Consider the following 23,756-nt stretch of genomic DNA (forward strand, 5'->3'; position numbering starts at 1 on the left):
AGCCAAAGTCAGGAACGGACTATAAACAGAGAACAAGTAACAAAGATAAGACTGAGATTTCAGCTTTGGCTGAAAAAAATCTGTAAGATAATCTGTCAGACATCTTTTGGTGTAATAGAGACTTAAGCAAGAGCAACTGACGCGTCTAATTCCCAGGTCAACAGGAGCGAAAGCAAATAAACATGTTTATTCAGTCATTGCGAACCTTGAAAAATTTGGCTAGAAGGAGTCATATGTTCTGAGAGGGCGACGTTCTCAGGCTCGGAGTGAAAAGATACAGCCGACAAAAGAAAAAGAAAGCTTCCCGATATCTGAGCTTTGTACCATATTGGGCTTATTTAGAGTATGCATTCTACTCAATTAAGTTATGGGGGGGAATGGCGATTACCGATAATCTTCAGTCAATGGCTTCCTCCATTTGTTATTATGTATAGGTGCATCTAAAGTTGGCCATACACATTTGATAGAAGAAGGTTGGTGGTTGAACTATTGTTGACTGGACAATGTCGGATGAGCGACCATCTTACCAATGCAGTCATCCACGTTATTAGTTCAGGTTTTCCACTGCAATTGGTCAGACTGGTCATATGTGATCTATATCCCCACTCATTCTACTAATCAGTCAGATTCTGATCTCCAGGACACGTCAAAAGTTTTTATTCCTGACAGGTACGCTTTAAATTTGATTGTTTCAGTCTAAATGATCCATTTTTATCATGTGTAAGAAGGACATATCCAAATCCAGTGGTGGACGTTTACAGGGTTGACTCCTCATCCACGTCACGGCATGTAAATAGCAGCACAGCCTCTGCTAACATGACGCCCCGAGGGCGAGCTTCTTTCAGTGCATGCTCTGTTGACAGCGGCAACATCCGGCTGCAGCACAGAGAGCGTCTTTGGTAAAGAATCTCCCCATGACATAGCGTGGAAAAGAAGAGACATGACCGGAACACTAGTCAGGTGCAGTCACGTCATGTATCCATCTGTACTGTGTGGGACACAAGAATGCAGTCCCGGGGTGTGCGTGTCATTGTGCAACTGTCTTTGTGTCACTTTCCAGTTTATGAGAAATGGTGACAAATTGCCATGAAAAATCTGCTATGGTGGTGCCTTGGGGTCTGAAGAGTCAGGGAGGTTTCCTGAAGCTTGTCAGAGGTTGGTCAAGTCCAACTACGTACAATGGGCAGCCAATCAATTATCTATCTGACAGCCATTTTCTTTACCTTCCAGGGATGGGGAACCTTCATCCCTCCAACTGTTGCAAAACTACAATTCCCATCATGCCTGGATAGCCAAAGCTAAAGCTGTAATTTTGCAACAGATGGAAGGACGAAGGTTCCCCATCCCTGACTTACAGGCTTCTTCTTACAAAGCAAGGGCCTGGCTGTGATTGCAGTCCTATGGTTTCACCGCTATATCTCTGCAGCCAGCACCCCTATGAGTCACTGTCCCATCCATTACCCCATTCCAGCTCTTCATTTCCCGGTACGGTTCACACAACTTAGCATAAAAAAAATAAACCAAGATGAAAAGCCCAGGATATCATTGCAATTAACTAGGAAACAAGATCCGGTGATCGCCGTGTTCCCGGATAATTACTGTGATTTGTACAATGAAGCGTTGGCAGGAGGACGCTAAACCTCACGGGCATGACAACGAAGAAACAGGGGGAAAACGAGCGTGGAAAAGGTGAAGTGAGAAGATAGTGATGTGGACTTCCGAGAATGTAATTATTAGCACACAGAAAGAGAGTGATCTCCCCATAGACAGGCCATACACTTACCTGAATTATATCAGGGACAGGGCTGACAGGAGGTGAGATCCTAAGAGAGACTATATTCAGCCTCATTATAGACGCTAACTCAATTACATGGCGCTCTCCCCGGGCTGGAGTCCTGCCATGAGGGAAATGGATAGTAATATGACTTTCATGTCCTGAGTGGCCGCTGTTCACGTGGAAGTGCTGCAAACACGACCCTCACCTCTGCCCCGAGCCCTTCATGTTTGTATCCAAGGCACGCAGCCAATGTGGGACAATGTAATGAGGCCGGCGCATTGCCTGGAGCACAGGGGTCAATGGCCATCAAGAGGCCTGGATTCCAGAGCAAGGAACATTCAGTGTGGTTTTATGGCTGATACACTGATGTACAGGACCCCTAATATCAGCTATTACAACGCAGTACTGTGGGTTATAGCCAATGTCACACCACTAGGGAAGAATATTGCCACTCATTTCCCCATAGCCGTAAGGGCTCCTTTACACACACTATGGGCCCTATTACACGGGGCGATCATCGTGGCAAAAATCATTGTATTTTTCTAATTTAAACGATAACCGTCCTGTGTAATAGCAGGCAATGAAAAATCGTACGCGCGTCGTTGATTATTGATTTAGATCTGACCCTAAAATCATCTTTAAACATTCGCTAATCATTCACTGTAATTCCACATTCGCCGAAGTTCTGCATTTATTGACCAATCGTTTAGTGTAATTGCACATCGTTCATTCCTTTGCTGGGATCAGATGGAGTAAAAGATCGTAGTAACGACTATCGGTCTGTGTAATATGGCGAATGATTTGAGGTTAACGATAAACGGTCTCGCTTATGATCGTGAGGAGGATACTGAACAGGGGTCTGCTACTACAGCAAAATTCCCTGGTAGTGTAGATGTCAACAGATTTTTCTAAAGTAGGCAATCCCTTTAAAGTAAGGAAGCTTTCAGTCTGCTCCATTAGAGCACAGATATGATCAGAGACGTTCGTCTTTTGGAGTCTAAAGGTGGACATACAGCCTAAATGACTAATGGCCGAACAATCGTTTGGCCGTCAGTTAAGTCCCCCGCCTGCCGCCCATCCTCCCCATATACAGGAGGGATGAGCACGGCTGGGTTGTCTATGGGGAGGGACAAGCTGCAGCAAGAGCGTTCTTTCTGCGGCTTATCTCTTTCTGAACAAAGGGGTTAGGCGTCTGTTTCCCTTTGCTATCATCCCCACATCTCCTGTTTGCCCAGGACAATAAATAAAAATAAATTTTAAACCAACACAAAAGATGTAATCAGCCAAGGATTGGGCATTTTTCCGCTCCTCGCTGGATCGCTGTCACTTTTACACAAGATGATGATTGGCTGAGGGAGAATTTCTAGTGATGCTCCTGGCCGATAATCGTCCCATGTAAAAGGCCCTTAAGGTTGAGTGAAATCCTCCTCCTACCTCATTTAGAGCTAAAGCTGCTGCTCTGTCCCTCCCTCATACTTTATACTGCAGCTCACAATGCTCAGATTGGCTGCTGGGTATAAGCACAAGCTCCCCACATAAGAAGAGTAATATCAGGATGATTCTGAACTAGGCAACAAACCTTTAGTTATTTATTGACAGACTCTTACTGTGTAAACCCAGTACCTAACACTACCGTTTGCAAATACTACCGTCATAAGCCACTCTTACATATCTATCAAGATGACAGGTACGAAGCAGAAAAACAAACATATTCCACTTCTCTTTCCTCCTGTTACAGGTCACTTTGGTTCCTTTAAGAAAGACAAATCCCTGGATTTCACATGGCTCCCCTCAGCCTGAACTCTCAGCTCCCTGCTCTGCTTTATGTCACTGGGACATTTCAAGAGTTTCCAAACTCTGAAACAAATCCCAAACTACAAGCTGTGGTATCAGGAAGCGGGGGCAGGGAGGAGGAAACAGACCCCCAACAGAAAGCGGAGGCCCCTGGGATGTTGTAAACAGAGTACAAGTAATGTGAAGCTTGTAGTATGTCCGGCCAGCTAATGCCCACCATGCTCTCCTCATTGGCAGACAACCAATCATATCATTGCTTTGATCTCCGACAGTCCGTGCCATGTTCTATCATACACCCCACCCCGACTGCAGAGTTTCCAGAGGGGGCAGGGAAGCAACTCGCCAGCTCACCCTCCCCTGCAAGATTGTGATAAGAGGGAAGAATGGGGGGGTAGAACTTCTTTTGAGTGAGGGGCTGGGTAGAGAACGAAAGCGTCCTCCCCGGGATGAAAACTTTTCAGGACATTTTAGTTAGATTTGTTAATGGAGTATTGTTATGTGGACATATATGGTATATCCACCGGATGGGAATCATAATAATACAGGGATCGGTAACTTTCAGTCTTCCAGCTGTTGAAAAACTTCAATTCCCATGATGCCTCGACAGCAAAAAGCAATAGCATCGGCTGTCCAGACATGATGGGAATTGTGGTTCCCTATCCCTTCTACCAGGAAATATGGGTAAAATCCAGTATGGAAGCTACTATATCCCAAGATTCTTACCTAGAATGCACCCCAAAAGTTACTTGGGTAGGGGTTCGGTGTTATTGGCTTAACTTACTGCCCCCCAGTGTCCTTATTCCTCCAGCTAACCTGGGCCATAGGGTCCGCAAAAACGAAGGAGCCTAGATAAAGTGTTATCTTCTTCTTACTTGAGAATATATAGCTATACTGGTTTCCACCCCGCTTTCCCAGGTACAAAGATAACTCAAGAGACATCAGAATAATAGAAACATAAGTATATCTGGTTCTTACCTGTTTGCCATTCTCTGTGCTGTGGTTATTCTGCAGTTCGTCCTCAAGCCTTGTGTCCTCCTTTGTCTTCCAGATTTCGCCATTATTGTTGCCCACCGTTGGGGAGGACGGGGCGCTGGAGTTAGGCTGGGAATCGGGGAGAGAGCTGGACTGCGAGAGGCGTCGGTAATCATCTGCTTCTCTGTCTATGACCAGCAACCGCGTCTCATTCTCTATGGCTTTAATACGTTGCACCACCTGCGTGAAAAAGAAAAACGATATGTTACTACAGCGGCTCTAGGCTCCTTTAAGATCTGTTTGTAGAATCCTTGACCAGATAGGCGTCTACCATCTGTTTACACCTCTTATTCCATACACTGCAGCAAAATGTATACACAAAATGTCGGCTATAGAAGTTGGATCTAATGCTTTGTTCATCCTGATCTCTCTGGTACATGACTACAATTCTAAAATTAAAGTAAAGGATGGAAATACCATAATCAATACTGAGGATGGAAGACCCAATACCAAAAACCTGGTGCTAATTGTTACCTCAACACCCTCCGAGGCAGGATGATCCATACCGTGATCCGCACTAGAACATGTCCTATTTATTCACCGTGCGGGGCGCGGCACGGATCATGTGAATGGCTGCATTCACTTCAATGGTCCCTAAAATTGTCTGCGACCACGGACAATTTTACGGGGCGTGTGAGTGCAGCCTTACTTGCTAGGATTGTGGAGGGAGGAGAATGCCAACATCTGGGGCATTGGTTCCATATGGCCCCATGGTACTACATATAACATACCATACAACATATACATATAACATACCATACAAAAAGAAGAACCCACTAAAGCAGTAACCTAATGAGCAACCCTAGGTTTCCGCCATGTCGAGGCATACACATACAGAGGATAGCCCATGTGAGTCAGCTTTTATCTTGATAACGTATGACTTTGTTTACACAGATTTAAGGGCAGGAGTATACCCCTGAGGGTCCATGATATTCAACACACCCATACTTATTTATGGAAAGGCTTTTCTTAGGGACAATGATCATTGTTCTCCACCTTTGGGCACTCGGCCCATTAAACAGGTTCTCACTCCTCAGTAAGACAGAAGTTCAGGAGGGGGAAAAGTTAGTTAAGTTTTCAAGAAACTTCTGAACCTCATAATTATAGGAGATTTAAAGGGACGGAGCATGACACCAAATCTTTGTGTCATACATCATCCCCCTTAGCTCCAGACTTTTCCTTTAAATATTTGTTGGCACATTATGGAGTGGTCATTGATTCCTGGAGCCATGACAGGACAAGATCTTCATTTGCTTATCTGCGTCACAGGTAACGTTGCTTACACACCCCTCGACTGCTCAGCGCATAGCTATGTCCCAATTCCTTTCAATGCCTGATTATGTCTATACAATGAGGATTAGACACCTGAGAATGCCAGGTGGGTTGTGCCAAATGGGCAACTTCTCAACAATGCCACCCTTTGCCCAGCTGTGAAACTGGGTATCACTGGTAACTATTAGTGTGCTGTGACACTAGAAACCAGTTCAGACAGGGCAAAACATCCATGTCACATGAAGATTTTACTGATTGGACGTGGGCATCACTCCTTGCATTATTCTCTAGGCACAGAATGACCATCCTGATCTTCCTGGTTCATGAATACAATTTCAGAAGCACAGTTAACAGTGACACGGCCACGGCACAGAATCAATAGAAATGATCATCCTGTTCTTCCTAGTTCATAAAGGTTATCCAAAAACTATTGAACAGTTAAGAATGATATATGGTTGGTGCAGTAATCTTAAAGGGAAACTCCAGTGAAAATGTTATTCTTTCAAATGAATTGGCATCAGATAGTTATATGGATTTGTAATTTATTTCTATTAAAAAATCTGAAGTATTTCAGTACTTATCAGCTGCTGTATGTCCTGCATGAAGTGGTGTATTCTTTCCAGTCTGACACAGTGCTCTCGGCTGCCCTTATGTCCCTGCTTTCTAAAGCAGAAGCAAATCCCTATAGGAAACCATATCTGCTCTGGACAGTTACTGATGTGGATAGAGGTGGCAGCAGAGGGCACCATGTCAGACTGAAAAGAATACAGTACTTCCTGCAGGACATACAGCAGCTGATAAGTACTGAAAGACTTGAGATTTTGAGTAAATCTTGAGTAAATTACAAATCTATATAACTTTCGGATGCCACATTACACATTTCAGCAGTGAGCGGGTAAGAGCTGGGGGGGGCTGACCAGGTGATAGCTAGATCGTCTGGGCAGCCCATAGAAGATAGCAGCGGTCTGCTGCCCCCGCTCCTATTCCACGGAGCAACGGCAGCAGATTGCTGCTATCATAGTCGTTTGTCTTTAAACATGTTGTAAGACAATGACAGACAACGATCAGCCAACATCGTTCATGTCGGCTTATCATTGTTTTCTATTACACAAGGCGATTATCTGCTGTAATGTTTCCGTGTAATAGGGCCTTTAAGATTTTGTTCATCCTGATCCTCCTGTTTCCTGAATACATTATCAGAAGTAAAGACTAATATTCAGAAGGGCAATGTATCAGGAGAGAAGGAGAAGCAGCATGGGGTTACGTCACTATGCTTTACAATAACTATGTATATACTGATCAAGGCTTGCAGAAAGCTGGGTTAGAAGTAGTGAAAGGTGTTATTCTGGGGGGAATAGGGAGAGATCGGCAAAATGATCACCATCAAGAGAACAGACAGTAACACCGCCTGGAGCAGAGTCTATTCTGAAAGCATCATGGCCGCCCAATATAAACGGGACTTTGTTTTAGCCCAGAACAGAGTGACCGCTCCGCTACAGGAAAAAAAAATACAGAAAATGAAAAGCGGAAAGAAAAAAATTCCAATGTCCCAGGACGTGAAGTGACGGGTGACGAAACCAAACACAATGTGACTCAGAGATCAGTGACAATGAAAAGAACGAGCACAATGCGAGGGTTATGTCAGCGGCAATGACACGACCAGACACAATGTGACACTGCCTCCTTAACCCCTTCACCGACGTTGGGTATGGGGGACACACGCTTATTATGGGGGCCACGGGCTGCAGACCTTTCTATCCTATACCGTACATTGTTACAATGTAATAGCGCAGGTAAAATTTATCAGCTAAAAATAGTGGATGCAACTGTAGCAAAGCTTCAGCTGTGAGAAGTAGAAGGGCCTGTTTACATTATATCTATACTTCCCGTATACACGTATTCCTTGCCTTATCTATTCACTTGGGTCACAAACAGTATCCCAAGCTGTGTCAAAACTTTTGACACAGTCAGAAAGCCACAGCATGCCGTAAAGCAAGCAAGGATGGAGAACTTTCAGCCCTTCAGCTGTAGCAAAACTACAATTCCCATCATGCCTGGACAGCCAAAGCTAAAGCTTGAGTGGTGTATACCTATAAAATGCTATACGAATGAGCCTCATTTAGTAAAAAACAGCCATGTTTATTGCCTATAGCAACCAATCACAGCACTGCTTTCATCTTCCCACAGCAGTATAAAAAGTGAAAGCTGAGCTCTCATTGGTTGTTATGAGCAACAAAAATGGTCTCCTGTACACCCTGTTGCCCACAGAAACCACTTGCAACTAAGGCAGAGTTTATAACTCTCCTCCATTAGACTAGGTTCATACTCCATTTAGCAGCCTCCATTTTAAAGGAGTTGTCCAGGGTTATAAAAAAACATGGCCGCTTTCTTCCAGAAAAAGCGCCACATTAGTTCTCAGTTTCGGTGTGGCTCTGCAGCTCAGTTCCACTAAAAAAAATACATCTGAATTGTAATACCACACATAACCTGAGAACAGGGGTGACACTGTAGCTTTTTTAAAAATTCTGAATAAAACCTTTAATAAAAGAGTTGGGATAGTCCTGGCGTATGCAAACAAGATATATTGTGGTACTGTATATGTGTGATGCTCTCATAGTCTACTAGATAAGACATTAGGTCAAAACAGGTCTTTACCTTCTAGATGTAAAGAAGAAAGTTCTTGTTTCATTAACAGCAAACAGGGCAGAGATCTTGAACCTGCGAGGACCTTAAAGGGGAGTGTCCCTTTAATTTGTGATTCCTTATAAATCTAGTAAAAATGTGAGGAATGATAAGAGCGGAGACGTGAGAGATGAAAGTGAAGTCTCCCGGGCAGATGTAAAGTCCTCGCCTATGTTTACAGTCACACATACGCTAGTAGCACCGTATACACATCATGAAAGGTATACAGCGCAGTAAAATAGACTCACAAAGAGGAGGCTTCTTGTAACCAGACGCTCGGAAGCAGAGGCAACTAAGCGTAGGCCCACACCCTGGAAAATCAGTCAGAAAAAAAGGGGGGAATGGTAGCCTCCATCTTCTAACCCGCATGCAACATATAAAGGCTTCTTCCAACGCCTTAAGGGTAGCGTCACACGTACCGTATCGCTGCGTTTTTAACGGTGCGTCTTTTAACGCTGCGTTTTTGCTGCGTTTTTTACATGCGCGTTTTGATTTTCACACAATTTTCATATGAAAATCAAAACTCGCATGTAAAAAGCGCACTAAAAACGCACCGTTTAAGACGCACCGTTAAAAACACACCGTTAAAAACGCAGCGATACGGTACGTGTGAAGCTACCCTAAAGGGGTATTTCATGTCTCAGGAAGGAAAATGGAGAAGCTGGACTTTCTGAATTTATTTCAAAATCTCTGCTTGCTGTCATGTTATAGGAACCTTCTCTGTATACAATGAATAATGTAAATGGTCATGTGATCAGTAGATTGTTCTCTTAATCCCATTAACAAGGCACATGCTCAGGCACTGGGTAAGCCATTAGGATTCCTATTCAGCGACTGCAAGCAGAGACGTTGAAATTCACAAAGAATTAAAAGAGAGGGTATATTAGAGAATTGTTGACATTTTAAAGCACAACCCCTTTAATAAATGACCTATATATGTATGGTCAGGCACATTTACATTCAGGGACAGATGGGTGACCGCTGAGGGAGTAGTAATGGCGGACATATTTGTTGTCACCCAGTACTTCTTCTATGCCCTTTCTAATGGACCCATAACACAGACTACAAACTATTCAGATTAAGTCATGGTACCCTGTTATTAGACCTGCTGAACATGTATGTCGACCCCAAATCCCCTGAAGGTTGGAGACGCCTGCAGTTACGGTGACCTCCATTGTATTACGCTACGGGCCCCCGGGCATTATAACTTATAAATACAGCTCTGTGTCCAATGCTTCCCCATCTTGAGGCCAGGACGCATCAGGGAGCTGCAACTAAAAATATGCTACAATGGAGGCCGTACGTCACATGGAAACATCGACAGTAAAATTACCAAATTCAAAAATGTCACCTCTCGCTTAAAGGGGCATCACACTCACTTCAGTATTCAATCATATGGACTAAATACATTGGAGGAGATTTATCAAACTACTGTAAAGTAGAATTGGCTCAGTTGCCCCTAGCAACCAGATTCCACTTTTCATCCCTCACAGATTCTTTAAAAAATGAAAAATGGAATCTGAGTGGTTGCTAGCGGCAACTAAGCCAATTCTACTTTACACCAGTTTAATAAACCTCCCCCATTGTTTTTACACCACAAGCGCTATTCACTTCTAAGATCCCGTCCTTTAGTTTTATGAGGCTTCTTCGACACTAATCTTAGATGGTGCTGAGTCATGTGACCATAGACCTTCTGTTCCCACTTAAAGTGGTTGTGAATGTAAATCTTAGGCCTCATTCACAAGACATTCAGGATCTCGCTCCTCTTCTGATCATACCCTGACAGTTTGCAGACAGTGTTTCCTAACCTGTGTGTCTCCGGTTGTTGCAAAACTACAACTCCCATTAGGCCCTGATGACTTTGGGTCAGTGTTTCTCAACCACTTGCTTTCCAGTTGTTGCAGACCAACAACTCCCATCATGCCCAGACCACCTTCGAACAGTGTGTCTCATGCCTGGGCATAATGGAAGTCGTAGTTCTGTAACAGCTAGAGAGCCACCAGTTGCTTGGCGGATAATAAGTGTTCTTAGGAACTCGAAGTAGCTCAGCCCAATGAAAAACCCAGAGGATCAGCTGAAACTGTAAGGACACAGGGCTTACTTGCCATCAAAGCTTACTATCCAGTGTCAATCAGCTGCTTGCAAAGCTCCAGCTCAGAACAACAGTGTTAATATGGAAAATCAACAGGCGCCTGCCTGCAAGGCTGAACAAGATGTTTTCAAGTATCTCGAGTTATTCTCAGGAGACCCGTGTCATCTCGGGACTCAGTACTAAGCAGAATTGCACTGCCACCCTGACTGAAGTGTGAACAAGTCATAGTTTTGGGTAGAAGGGGTTATTTAAAGGGGTCTGGCCCTTTGAAAAAGTAAAAATGTACAACAAGGATACCATAAAAGATCAACCAAATCCAAAATGGACGATTCTCCAGATTTTATACACCGCAAAAGTCCACAAACAACCTGCTGCGTATAGGAGATCACACGGAGGTCAGCGTGACAGGTACTCGGCTATACACAGAACTTAATAAGTACTTACATTTCAATTTCACATGCCTGTGGTATGGCCATAATCCCATGACCAACAACCCTCTTATACTTAGGCACTGTGCCAACTGGACCTGTGCCAGCTCCGCATCACCTACTGAAAAGTAACCAGCCCTTAAAGGGACACTATATGGAATATCTTTAAAAAAAAAATCCATATCCAGATCAAAGGAAATAAAGTGTGTTGTCTGGTCTGGAAATAAATATACCCCCCTAATACCCCTACCCCATTACAGGCCTGGCACTAGTGCCCACCACCACTGTTACATTATGGGGCATAGGACATAGGAAAGGCCATCATCTATATAGCAGCTATTACAGTGGTGCCCTTCAGGGGCATAGGAAAGGCCATCATCTATATAGCAGCTACTAGAGTGGTGCCCATCAGGGGCATAGGAAAGGCCATCATCTATATAGCAGCTATTAGGAGTTGTGCCCATCAGGGGCATAGGAAAGGCCATCATCTACATAGCAGCTATTAGAGTGGTGGTGGCCATACAGTGTGAGCTCCAGCTTGTTAACAGCTGCAATTTTACATCTTATATCCCATGTACAGGTACCCAACAAACAGCTCCGCATATCCCAGCTTCCTGGGACCCAGTAAATGTGACACAGGGTGTGAGTGAAACTCATCCACCTGTCTTCCCTCATATGATAATGGGGGTGACTACTATAGAGGAAAACTGTAATGGACGTGATTCAGAGGAGCAAGGACACTTTACTTTAATGTCTGACTGACGTATTATAGATGAGATGAGATAAAGGGATATAACAGGCACTTAAGCAGTAGCGCAGCACTCAAAAATATCAGTATTGGTATTGGGCGCCAGCCATCTCAAAGCAAGTCACTGCCAAACTCCAAAATGCTGAAAAATATCAAGGGGGTTTATTCACACCATATAACAGCAGTGTGCGCCATTTCAGGCTAAGGATAGAGACTTTATAGATTTGCTTGATAGATAGATAGATAGATAGATAGATAGATAGATAGATAGATAGATAGGAGATAGATAGATAGATAGATAGATAGATAGATAGATAGATAGATAGGAGATAGATAGATAGAGATAGATCTATAGGTATCTATAGATAATAGATACTGTATATAGAAAGAGATAGATAGATAGATAGATAGATAGATAGATAGATAGATAGATAGATAGGAGATAGATAGATAGATAGATAGATAGAGATAGATCTATAGGTATCTATAGATAATAGATACTGTATATAGAAAGAGATAGATAGGATATAGATAGATAGATAGATAGATAGATAGATAGATAGATAGATCTATAGGTATCTATAGATAATAGATACTGTATATAGAAAGAGATAGATAGATAGGATATAGATAGATAGATAGATAGATAGATCTATAGGTATCTATAGATAATAGATACTGTATATAGAAAGAGATAGATAGATAGATAGATAGATAGATAGATAGATAGATAGATAGATAGATAGATAGATAGATAGTATATGGTTGTACTATGACTATTATAAGGACTGGTTAGAGGTGACAGCACAATATACACAGTATGGATACCTGATGTCCGGTAGGGATGTAATCTCTTATACGTCCATGTACTAGGTAACCCTGCTCTCCAGTGGATGGGGAAGTGGGTATATAATGTGATCTAAATGGGGTGATGGCAGTATATGTCCTGTATACACTATATACTATACTGTATATGGGTTGTGAAGGGTATATAATGTAATGTAAGTTGGGTGACAGCAGTATATAGCCATACCGTTATACACCAATAAGGCATGCCATCTCATGTCCTGTATACACTATATACTATACTGGAAAGTGCAGGGTATATATATATATACTGTATACAGACATCTAGGTAACCCCGCTCTCCAGTACTATCTAGGAAAGAGAGCTACATTATGTCACAGTAACTATTATAAGCAGAAGTGACAGGTCAGGACTGTGGTGAATCTATTACACAGCATGGTCTCAGTCCCTCTGTGTACACTATGCATTATACATGCAGGGTATACAGTATATAGACATGTCTAGGTAACCCTGCTCTCCAGTACTATCCTGGGGGGGGGGGGGGGTATATAACGAGGCAGTAACTACTATAAGCAGAGGTGACAGCTCAGGACAGCATTGTATGTGTACTATACTGTATACAGTGCCTAGACATGTATATATAATGTGACAGCAACTACTATAGTGTGAGTATACAGCCCACGTCCAGCACTATATAATGTGACAGTAACTATTATAAGTAGAAGTGACAGTTCAGGACAGTCCTTTATATGTATGAGTAGTGTGTACTATACATTATACATGGGTTGAGTAGAGTATACAGGTCCAGCACTATATAATGTGACAGTGACTACTATAAGCAGAGGTGACAGCACTGTTTATATTATATACGGGGTGAATAGAGTATACAGGTCCTGCAGTATATAACTAGACAGTGACTATTATAAGCAGAGGTGACAGTTCAGGACAGTCCTGTATATACGTAGTGTGTACAGAGTATACAAGTCCTACACTATATAATGAGACAGTGAGTATTATAAGCAGTGGTGACAGTACTATATACATTATACATGGGGTGAGTAGAGTATCCAGCTCCAGCACTATATAATGAGACAGTGACTATTATAAGTAGAAGTGACAGTTCAGGACAGTCCTCTATATGTATGAGTAGTGTACACTATACATTGGGTGAGTATACAGGTCCAGAACTATATAATGAGACAGTGACTACTATAAACAGAGGTGACAGTACTGTTTATATTATACATGGGGTGAACAGAGTTTCCAGCTCCAGGGCTTTATAACTAGCCAGTGACTATTATAAGCAGAGGTGACAGTACTGTTTATATTATACACGGGGTGAATAGAGTACACAGGTCCTGCAGTATATAACTAGCCAGTGACTATTATAAGCAGAGGTGACAGTTCAGGACAGTCCTGTATATAGATAGTGTGTACAGAGTATACAAGTCCTACACTGTATAATGAGACAGTGACTATTATAAGCAGTGATAGTACTGTATACATGGGATAAGTAGAGTTTCCAGCTCCAGCACTATATAATGAGACAGTGACTATTGTAAGCAGAGGTGACAGTTCAGGACAGTCCTGTATATACATAGTGTGTACAGAGTATACAAGTCCTACACTGTATAATAATACAGTGACTATTAGAAGCAGTAGTGACAGTATTGTATACATGGGGTAAGTAGAGTATCCAGCTACAGCACTATATAATGAGACAGTGACTATTATAAGCATAGGTGACAGTTCAGGAAAGTCTTGTATATGTATTAGTATGTACTATACATTATACATGGGGTGAGTAGAGTATCCAGCTCCAGCACTATATAATGAGAGAGTGACTATTATAAGCAGCAGTGACAGTAGTATATACATTATAGACAGGGTGAGTAGAGTATACAGGTCAATCAATATATAATGTGACAGTGACAATTATAAGCAAAAGTGACAGTTCAGGACAGTCCTGTATACATAAGTAGTGTACACTATACATTATACATAGGGTAAGTACAGTATACAGCTCCAGCACTATACAATAAGACAGGGACTGTTATAAGCAGAGGTGACAGTTCAGGACAGTCCTGTATACATAAGTAGTGTACACTATACATTATACATAGGGGAGTAGTGTAGAGTATACAGCACCAGAACTATATAATGAGATAGTGACTATTATAAGCAGAGGTGACAGTTCAGAGCAGTCCTGTATATGTATTAGTGTGTAGTGTGTACTATACATTATACATGGGGTAAGTAGAGTATACAGCTCCAGCACTATACAATAAGACAGGGACTGTTATAAGCAGAGGTGACAGTGCAGTATATAGTATACCTGGGATAAGTAGAGTATACAGCTCCAGCACTATATAATGAGACAGTGACTGTTATAGGCAACAGTGACAGTACAGTATATATTATACATGGGGTGAGTAGAGTATACAGCTCCAGCACTATATAATGACACAGTGACTGTTATAACCAGCAGTGACAGGACAGTACAGTACAGTATATGGTATACATGGGGTAAGTAGAGTATACAGCTCCAGCACTATATAATGAGACAGTGACTGTTATAGGCAGCAGTGACAGTACAGTATATAGTATACACGGGGTAAGTATACAGCTCCAGCACTATATAATAAGTCAGTGACTGTTATATGACAGTACAGTATATAGTATACATGGGGAAAGTAGAGTATACAGCTCCAGCACTATATAATGAGACAGTGACTGTTATAACCAGCAGTGACAGGACAGTACAAAACAGTATATAGTATACATGGGGTAAGTAGAGTATACAGCTCCAGCACTATATAATAAGTCAGTGACTGTTATATGACAGTACCGTATACATGGGGTGAGTAGAGTATACAGCTCCAGCACTATATAATTAGTCAGTGACTGATCTATGGCTGTGTACCTGGTGGTGGGTCTCCTTCTCCACGTTGTCCCCGTTGACCTCCAGCACCCTGTCCCCGGCTCTCAGGCCGGCCACCTCCGCCGGGGAGCCGGGCTCTACCTTGCGGATGTACTGGCCGCTCTTGTTCTTCTCTCCGTGCAGGTGGAAGCCGTAGCCCTGCTCGCCCTTGTGGATGTGGCAGAGCCGGGGCTGCAGGCGCTCCTGGGCCATGGTGGTCGGGTCGGGTGGCAGTGTGGGTGAGCGGGGGGCTGTCTGGGCTCAGCAGGGCATAGTGCTGCCCGGGGTGCAGTGCTGCTGGCGGCGGCTCTGGGCTCCGCTCCTCCTCCTCCTCTGCTCGCTGCCTCTGGCTTGTGTTTCACTTGCAAACAAGGAAAAGCCACAAAGATGCTGCTCTGGCACCTCCCTCCGCTCCGACCTGGAAGCTTCCAGCAGACTGGGGGGTCAGGAGGCTGCGGGGCAGGAGGGGGAGGCTGCAGCGGCAGGAGGGGGGGAGGCTGCGGGGGCAAGAGGGGGGGAGGCTGCGGGGGCAAGAGGGGGGGAGGCTGCAGGAGGGGGAGGCTGCGGGGCAGGAGGAGGAGGCTGCGGGGCAGGAGGAGGGAGGCTACAGGGGCAGGAGGGGGAGGCTGCGGGGGCAGGAGGCTTCGGGGCAGGTGGGGGAGGCGGCAGGGCAGGAGGAGGAGGCTGTGGGGCAGAAGGGGGAGGCTGCAGGGGCAGGAGGCTGCGGGGCAGGAGAGGGAGGGTGCAGGGGCAGGAGGAGGAGGCTGAGGGGCAGTAGTGGGGAGGCTCCAGGGGCAGGAGGGGGAGGCTGCCAGGGCAGGAGGAGGGAGGCTGCGGGGCAGGAGGAGGAGGCTGCAGGGGCAGGAGGGGGGAGGCTGCGGGGGCAGAAGGGGGAGGCTGCGGGGGCAGGAGGGGGGAGGCTGCGGGGGCAGGAGGGGGAAGGCTGCGGGGGCAGGAGGTTGCATGGCAGAAGGGGGGGAGGCTGCAGGAGGAGGAGGCTGCAGGGGCAGGAGGCTGTGGGGAAGGAGGAGGGAGGCTGCAGGGGCAGGAGGCTGCGGGGCAGGAGGAGGGAGGCTACAGGGGCAGGAGGCTGCGGGGCAGGAGGGGGAGGCTTCGGGGGCAGGAGGCTGCGGGGCTGTTGGGGGAGGCTGCAGGAGGGGGAGGCTGCAGGGGCAGGAGGGGGAGGCTGCAGGGGCAGGAGGCTGCGGGGCAGGAGGGGGAGGCTGCAGGGGCAGGAGGGGAGAGGCTGCGGGGGCAGGAGGGGGAGGCTGCAGGGGCAGGAGGGGGAGGCTGCGGGGGCAGGAGGGGGAGGCTGCGGGGGCAGGAGGAGGGAGGCTGCAAGGGCTGGAGGAGGAGGCTGCGGGGGCAGGAGGGGGGAGGCTGCGGGGGCAGGAGGAGGGAGGCTGCAGGGGCTGGAGGAGGAGGTTGCAGGGGCAGGAGGAGGAGGCTGCGAGGCAGGAGGGGGAGGCTGCAGGGGCAGGAGGAGGAGGCTGCAGGGGCAGGAGGGGGAGGCTGCAGGGGCAGTAGGGGGGAGGCTGCAGGGGTAGGAGGGGGAGGCTGCAGGGGTAGGAGAGGGAGGCTGCGGGGGCAGGAGGAGGAGGCTACAGGAGCAAGAGGGGGAGGCTGCAGGAGGAGGAGGCAGGAAGGGTCTGCAGGGTCCTTCAGATGGGGCTATAGACACAGAGAAAGTTGTGCTGATATCTGCTGATCCTAGGATACAAGTGTATGGAGCCATGTCATCCTTCCTATACTGCAGTGTCCCCAAACCTGTTGCTTTATATCTGCTACCCAACTTGAAAAACTACAACTCCCATCATGCTCTGACAGATTTGCAAAGTTCTACAGTAATGTACTCTACCTCAGCCTGTGGCTCCATGTGTTTCAGAACTACAACTCCCATCATGCCCTCAGATAATATTCCAGTACTGTTCCCCAACCTTTGGTTCTTCAGCTATTGCAAAATTACAACTCCCATCATTCACTCACAATCTTGCACTACACAGTTATAATGCAGTGTTCCCCAACCTGTTGCAAAATGACTACTGCCATCATGGCCTGACAGTCTGACATTACACACACAGCTATACTCTAATCACGTTTGACAACCTGTTGCTCTCCAGCTGTTGCAAAACTACAACTCCCATCATGCTTGTGCTAGACGTCAACTATACTGCAAAAGCTGGGGAGCCCCAAGTTTAGGAGCTGCTATAATGCATCCTGCATATGTCTAAATAGTTCTGCAGATAGTTGGAGTATACAGCTTCTATGCAGAACTATCTGTCTCCATGGTAACTGACTACAAACAAATCCTATGTTGTCTAATCCTGCAGTCCTACTCACATCTACTTGTGGTCATACTGTGGTGTCCCACTAGGGGTGTTACCATTATTTACACCCTTCACAAAAGCCTGTACTTATTTGTGGTCTTATTGCAGCCAAAGTAGTATTAAGAGATGACCACTAGATGTTGCTATATTATATACTGAAGTCTAGAAGCTGCACAGCTGAAGTGTCTCAAAGGGTAATTGTGTTTGTGTGTACCAGGATCTGTGGACCAGTAGGATCTTTACTTTCTTCTGTCCTATCACCTCTTCTCTCTGATCTTCTGTTCACTCTTTTCACCCAACCACAGCACGTCTTACACGCTGGATTGGAAGTTAGTCCCTTGGGTGAAGGAGGTGAGTCACACCAGACAGGAAGAGGAGTAGTTTTAGTCAGTGGCCCTCATGGGTAGGACGCAGGACAGTTCTCTGCTACCAACTTCTTCTCTCTCAGTGCCTATACCCTGTAGGATGCAGTGTTAAACCTCTTAGAAGAGGGTCAGCCAACAGACAACCTCAACACACACTGTGGACTAGGAGAAACGACAGCGCAGGACAGTATCAATTAGAGACCCAAAGAGCTAGGAACTGATCCGGGTGGAGCAAAGTTACTGTAAAAGTCTATGAACTCCATCTCGCAGCGTTAGTGTCAGCCAGGGAACCCTCAGCACTCTGGTAATCCTACGTAACAAGGTCTGGGGCCTGTGTCAGCTATTAGTACGGTTCACCCAACGCTAGTGGGCATCAGGTGGTGTGAAGACTGTAGAAAGGTCAATACACAGGCACAGGTTTTCTCATTATTCTTCTTCTTCTACAAGTATTCTATACACTCCAACATCCTGGCAGAGCTCATTACTCTCACAGCACCCTCCTCTCTACTACGCTACCTCAGTACAACTCTACCAACACTACTACATCCTACTCAGCACCTATCACACAGATCTGGTGATTCTATGTACAAGTGTTTATTGGAACTTTATCAAGTGTATATCCGAGCTCATCTATATTACCTGTTGCACATTTGCCAATAGTAAATCAAGTCAACGTTATCCACGGAGTCTGTGATTATTCACCACCACCTGCACAGCATATACACAGCAACCTTGGGACGTCTCCCCTTTCTGTGGGTGGCGGGGGCCTACCATCCGGGAGGGTCATTACACCGCTCTGGCCACCTGTGACTATATCATCTGTGACTACACTATCCCAAGGGACCCGGTAGCAACCCGACAGGACACTGACCACAGGGGGAAAGGGTACAACCGGCCTTACACCTTAAAAGCAGGCGTGCCATCACACCTGTGTGCCCACCTGGCACTGGCGTCACATGACAAGATCTTAAGGTCCATCCATCACAGTAGTGGCGTCACACTTCTATCTAGCAAGTGGCCGGCGGTCTCACTGCTATAACACCATCCGGGGGCTCACCACAATACACATAGGATAAGTGACCACTGTTTCGCCAACAGCTGCGCCCTCCTCAAAAATGGCTGCTCAGCTCAGCAGAGAGTGCATGTGTTCTGAATGGGGGGAAAGCTGCAGGCAGACACCTCGGTGGGAGTATGTCAGCGGGGTAAGGACCATTGTCATCTGCCATGGTGCCCACCATACACTTCTCTTTGGCTGTCCAGGCATGATGGGAATTGTAGTTTTGCAACAGCTGGAGGACTGAAGGTTTCCCCATCCCTGCATTGGATGGTCAGCTGATCCCACCGAAATAGGCCAGTTAGACCAACGCGTTTCTATTGTGTCTGGCTAGCTACAGCCTGTATGAGCAATATAGCTGGACCAAGTCCTCCACCTCTGTATCCCCTGTGCTCAGTATAGTACTTATCACCTGCTGCATGTCCTGCAGGAAGTGTTGTATTTTTTCCAGTCTGACACAGTGCTCTCTGCTGCCATCTCTGTCCATGACAGGAACAGTCCAGAGCAGCAGCAAATCCCCATAGAAAACCTCCCCTGCTCTGAACAGTTCCTGACATGGACAGAAGTGGCAGCAGAGAGCGCTGTGTCAGACTGGAAAGAATCTACCACTTCCAGCAGAACATACAGCAGCTGATAACTACTGGGAGATTTTTTTAATAGAAGTAATTTATAAATCTATAACTTTCTGACACCGGCTGATTTTTCTTTTTCAATTCTTTCTCCAGAATACCCCCTTAAATGGGACGGAGTTGTTGTATGCTTCAGTGCCAGGCAAAGAGATGAAGACTAAAGAGGCTGCAGTGTCCTCCCAGTCATGGATGCCAGGTACTGGACCCCCATCAATCTGATATTGACCTATATATTAGCTATGAGGGGATGATGGGAGTTGTATTCTTACAGCAGCTGGAGGAGACTAGAACATTGGCCTATGAGGATAAGTCAGTCAGGAAATAATACTAGGAAAAACTGAGGTAGGAAATGTTAACGCCTCAGCATAAATGCCAACCTAGCAGAGTGGGCAGAGGGTGGAATAGGTACCACGTGTGCCCAGGGGCACCATGCCAGCTGGGATGAAGGAATGCCGAGTAGCCCACATGATGGAGGCCGCTGCACTTGCTGCTTATTGTCCTAGCTGTTGGACTGAGGACATTTGTGTCCCCCCGGGTCTGGGGGCTGACAGCGTAGTCAGCTTAGTCGTGTCGTGTCAGCCTAGTCCGTCCCCACCTGTAATAATAGCTTGTTATAACCAGCCAGCGCTGCACAGGCTTGTCCCACAGTCACAGCCTTCAGGCCAGAAGGTTCCTGTGATCAGGACAAGATTGCAGGGAGGAGAGGCGGCCAGGGAGGGAAGGACACTTTTTCACTCTCTAAATAAAGCCACTTTAATTGGAGTTTGAAGGAGTTTACAGCGATCTTCCCTGAGTCAGCACTGTTCTGTAATAAAGCGCTGCCGTCATGGCTCCCGACTATGCGCTAAACTCCCCTGGAGTGATATTATATCTGTAGTGTAAGCGCCGTCCTGTGTGGAGGAGTTTAATAAGCTACAGTTTATCTATTCTCTGCTGTGGTATCTATTATTCTCTGTTATCAGCTGGTTCAGGGATATCAGTCAGATATAGGGTAGGTTCACACAGGATTAATCTGTTGTGTATTACAGTCGCCACATACATCATGATGATATATTCCCCCTTTAACTCTTTGGGCCCGTTCACACTGAGCAAAACAGGTGGAAATTCTGAATGGAACCCACGCTGTAGGCTCTGCTCGGAATCGCGCCTGCCTCACTGTCTCAGTGTGATGTCTCATGCATTGCCGCTCTCCGCTCAGAGAATTGACATGTCAATTATCTATCTCCTATCTATCTATCTATCTATCTATCCATCCATCTCCTATCTATCTATCTATCTATCTATCTATCTATCTATCTCTATACAACGAATAGTCCGCAGCACTCCAGGATAGTGAAGCAAACGTGAAATTTATTTCATAACATCAAATAGTGGTACCACTATTTGATGTTATGAAATAAATTTCACGTTTGCTTCACTATCCTGGAGTGCTGCGGACTATTCGTTGTATATGGACAATTATACCCCGGGTTGGGGAATCTGCAGGCACCAAACTACGTCTAAAGGGAGTGCTGCTCTTATATCTCCTTTCTATCTATCTATCTATCTATCTATCTATCTATCTATCTATCTATCTATCTATCTATCTCCTATCTATCTATCTATAGGTAGAGAGTCCGCAGCACACCAAGGTCGTGAAGATTTGTGATTTATTAATTCATAAGTGCAGCAATCCAACAGACGGAACGTTTCGGTGATCACATATCACCATTTTCAAGCGCTTGAAAATGGTGATATGTGATCACCGAAACGTTCCGTCTGTTGGATTGCTGCACTTATGAATTAATAAATCACAAATCTTCACGACCTTGGTGTGCTGCGGACTCTCTACCTATATGTGAAAACGGTCTGAAGCCAGGACCCAGACCGCTGGCACCCATATCCACACTGCTGTGCTGCTCACTTTCTTTCTATATCTATCTATCTATCCATCTCCTATCCATCTGTCTATCTATCTATCTATCTATCTATCTGTCTATCTCCTATCTCCATCTATAATACGTCAGTCAGAGATTAATGTGAAGTGTCCTTGCTCCTCTGAATCAAGTCCATTACAGTTTTCCTCTATAATAGTCACCCCCATTATCATATCAGGGAAGACAGGTGGATGAGTTTCAATCACACCCTGTGTCACATTTACTGGGTCCCAGGAAGCTGGGATATGTGGAGCTGTTTGTTGGGGCCCTGTACCCAGCACTAGGTTCATGTAGGGATATAAGATGATAAATGGCAGCTGTATAAAGCTGGAGCTGACACTGTATGGCCACCACCACTCTAATAGCTGCTATATAGATGATGGCCTTCCTATGCCCCTGACGGCCACCACCACTCTTATAGCTGCTATGTAGATGTTGGCCGTTCCTATGCCCCTGACGAGCACCACATCAACAAGTACCATTAAGCGGAGGGATGGGCCTAATGGTCTCTGGCCTATACATAATATAAGAGTAGTGGTGGGCACTAGTGCCAGACCTGCAATGGGAAAGGGTTAAAAGGGGGGTATATTTATTCCCAGACCAGACAACTCACTCTTTACTTTTTATCTTAGCATTCTGGAAACAAGGTCGCTTTAAAATATAATAATAATCTTGAGATAAATCTTCTTATTATATATGGTGTCCTGTCAGCCTGTCCTCTCTGCCGTCACCAGGGCCAGACTAGCCATCTGGCATTGCTGGCAAATGCCAGATGGGCCGGTCCCCTTTCTACGGAGGATGTGTATATAAAGGGGGGGGGTTATACTACAAGGTACTACAAGGCGAATAACCTATGGGGGGGGGGGGGATATCCTGCAGGGAGGGTAATACTTACAAATGGTTTTCCTACAGAGGGCAGGGCTTGGAATTACCTACAAGAGTATTGCCTACAGGGCTAGGGCTGCTTTTTAGTCCGATGGAAATCCGACTTTAAGCTGAACGGCTGTGATTATTTTTCAGATAGTCAGGTAGGTAGGGTCCTTAGCAATCAGTATTCCACAGAATTCTCAATATTATGAGTATTGGGCTCCCCGTCCAGCACAGGAGTAGCCTATTTAGTGCTGAATTTTTTTAACACTGGGGAGAATTCCTTTCCTTATAACCTTCCCTTTTAAGAGAAACTTACAAAGGAAATAGTGATTACTCTGCACTTTCTTCAGAGAATATTTTCCTCACTAGGAAATGTAACACATGATCCTGACCTCTTTTTTTTTTTTCCTTTTAATCTGTGTTCTTTTGGCTCGGAAAAGATAAGATGTATATTTAGCCGTGGACGTTGTTTGCTAACAAACTGAGGTCACTGAGACAAACAAAGGTCAGGCCTCTACCCGTATGTTTATATACCGCCCCTCACCGCTTACTGGGTGGTATAAATAGACGCACGAGTGCGCATCATGAATTATACACAATTTACCCATAAACAGCTGTCACTGACAAAAATAGTAAAATCTCACTAATAGACCGGGTCATGTTTATTATTATGGAGGAGAAACACACCTGACCTAATGAACTGTCTAAATACAGAAGGAGTGAAAGATGGACTCAAGAGCTGCAATCACTATTCTGCTACTTGTCATTATAAACTGTAAACCAGCTTCTGATCTGAAGCTTGCAGAATAGTGAGTGCAGCTCTGGAGTAGACTGGAGGATAGACGGGTGTGGTCACTCTCAGTGTCTAGGTGTGTCTGTCTGTACTCCTGAGCTCCGGAGAGAGAGGCTGATTTTCCACCTGCCTTTCCCAGGAGTGTGGCAGGGTCCTGGGAGAGGCTTTCAGCATGGATCCCCGGGAATCCCGGGCCTCCATCTCCCAAACCAGGCCGGCGGGGGGTGGAGAGGAAAAGCTACCGGCCAGC

At 45.5% G+C, this 23,756-nt stretch overlaps 1 protein-coding gene across 2 annotated transcripts in view; it reads right to left on the reverse strand.

Moving 5' to 3' along the window:
* Nucleotides 1–23,756, reverse strand: part of NHERF2 (NHERF family PDZ scaffold protein 2) — a 131,692-nt gene that overhangs the window by 41,098 nt on the left and 66,838 nt on the right. Inside the window, exons 1-2 of one of the 2 annotated variants that reach the window (XM_069984043.1) lie at nucleotides 15,556–15,918; nucleotides 4,547–4,783 (exon numbers count right to left, since the gene is read on the reverse strand). In XM_069984043.1, the coding sequence (XP_069840144.1) occupies nucleotides 4,547–4,783; nucleotides 15,556–15,765 (447 nt within the window). In that variant the 5' untranslated portion in view covers nucleotides 15,766–15,918. Of the gene's footprint in view, nucleotides 1–4,546; nucleotides 4,784–15,555; nucleotides 15,919–23,756 lie in introns of those variants that run through there. The other variant, XM_069984044.1, reaches the window with a different exon arrangement.

This window comes from Dendropsophus ebraccatus, chromosome 9, assembly GCF_027789765.1.
Source record: "Dendropsophus ebraccatus isolate aDenEbr1 chromosome 9, aDenEbr1.pat, whole genome shotgun sequence".
Lineage (NCBI taxonomy): Eukaryota > Metazoa > Chordata > Amphibia > Anura > Hylidae > Dendropsophus > Dendropsophus ebraccatus.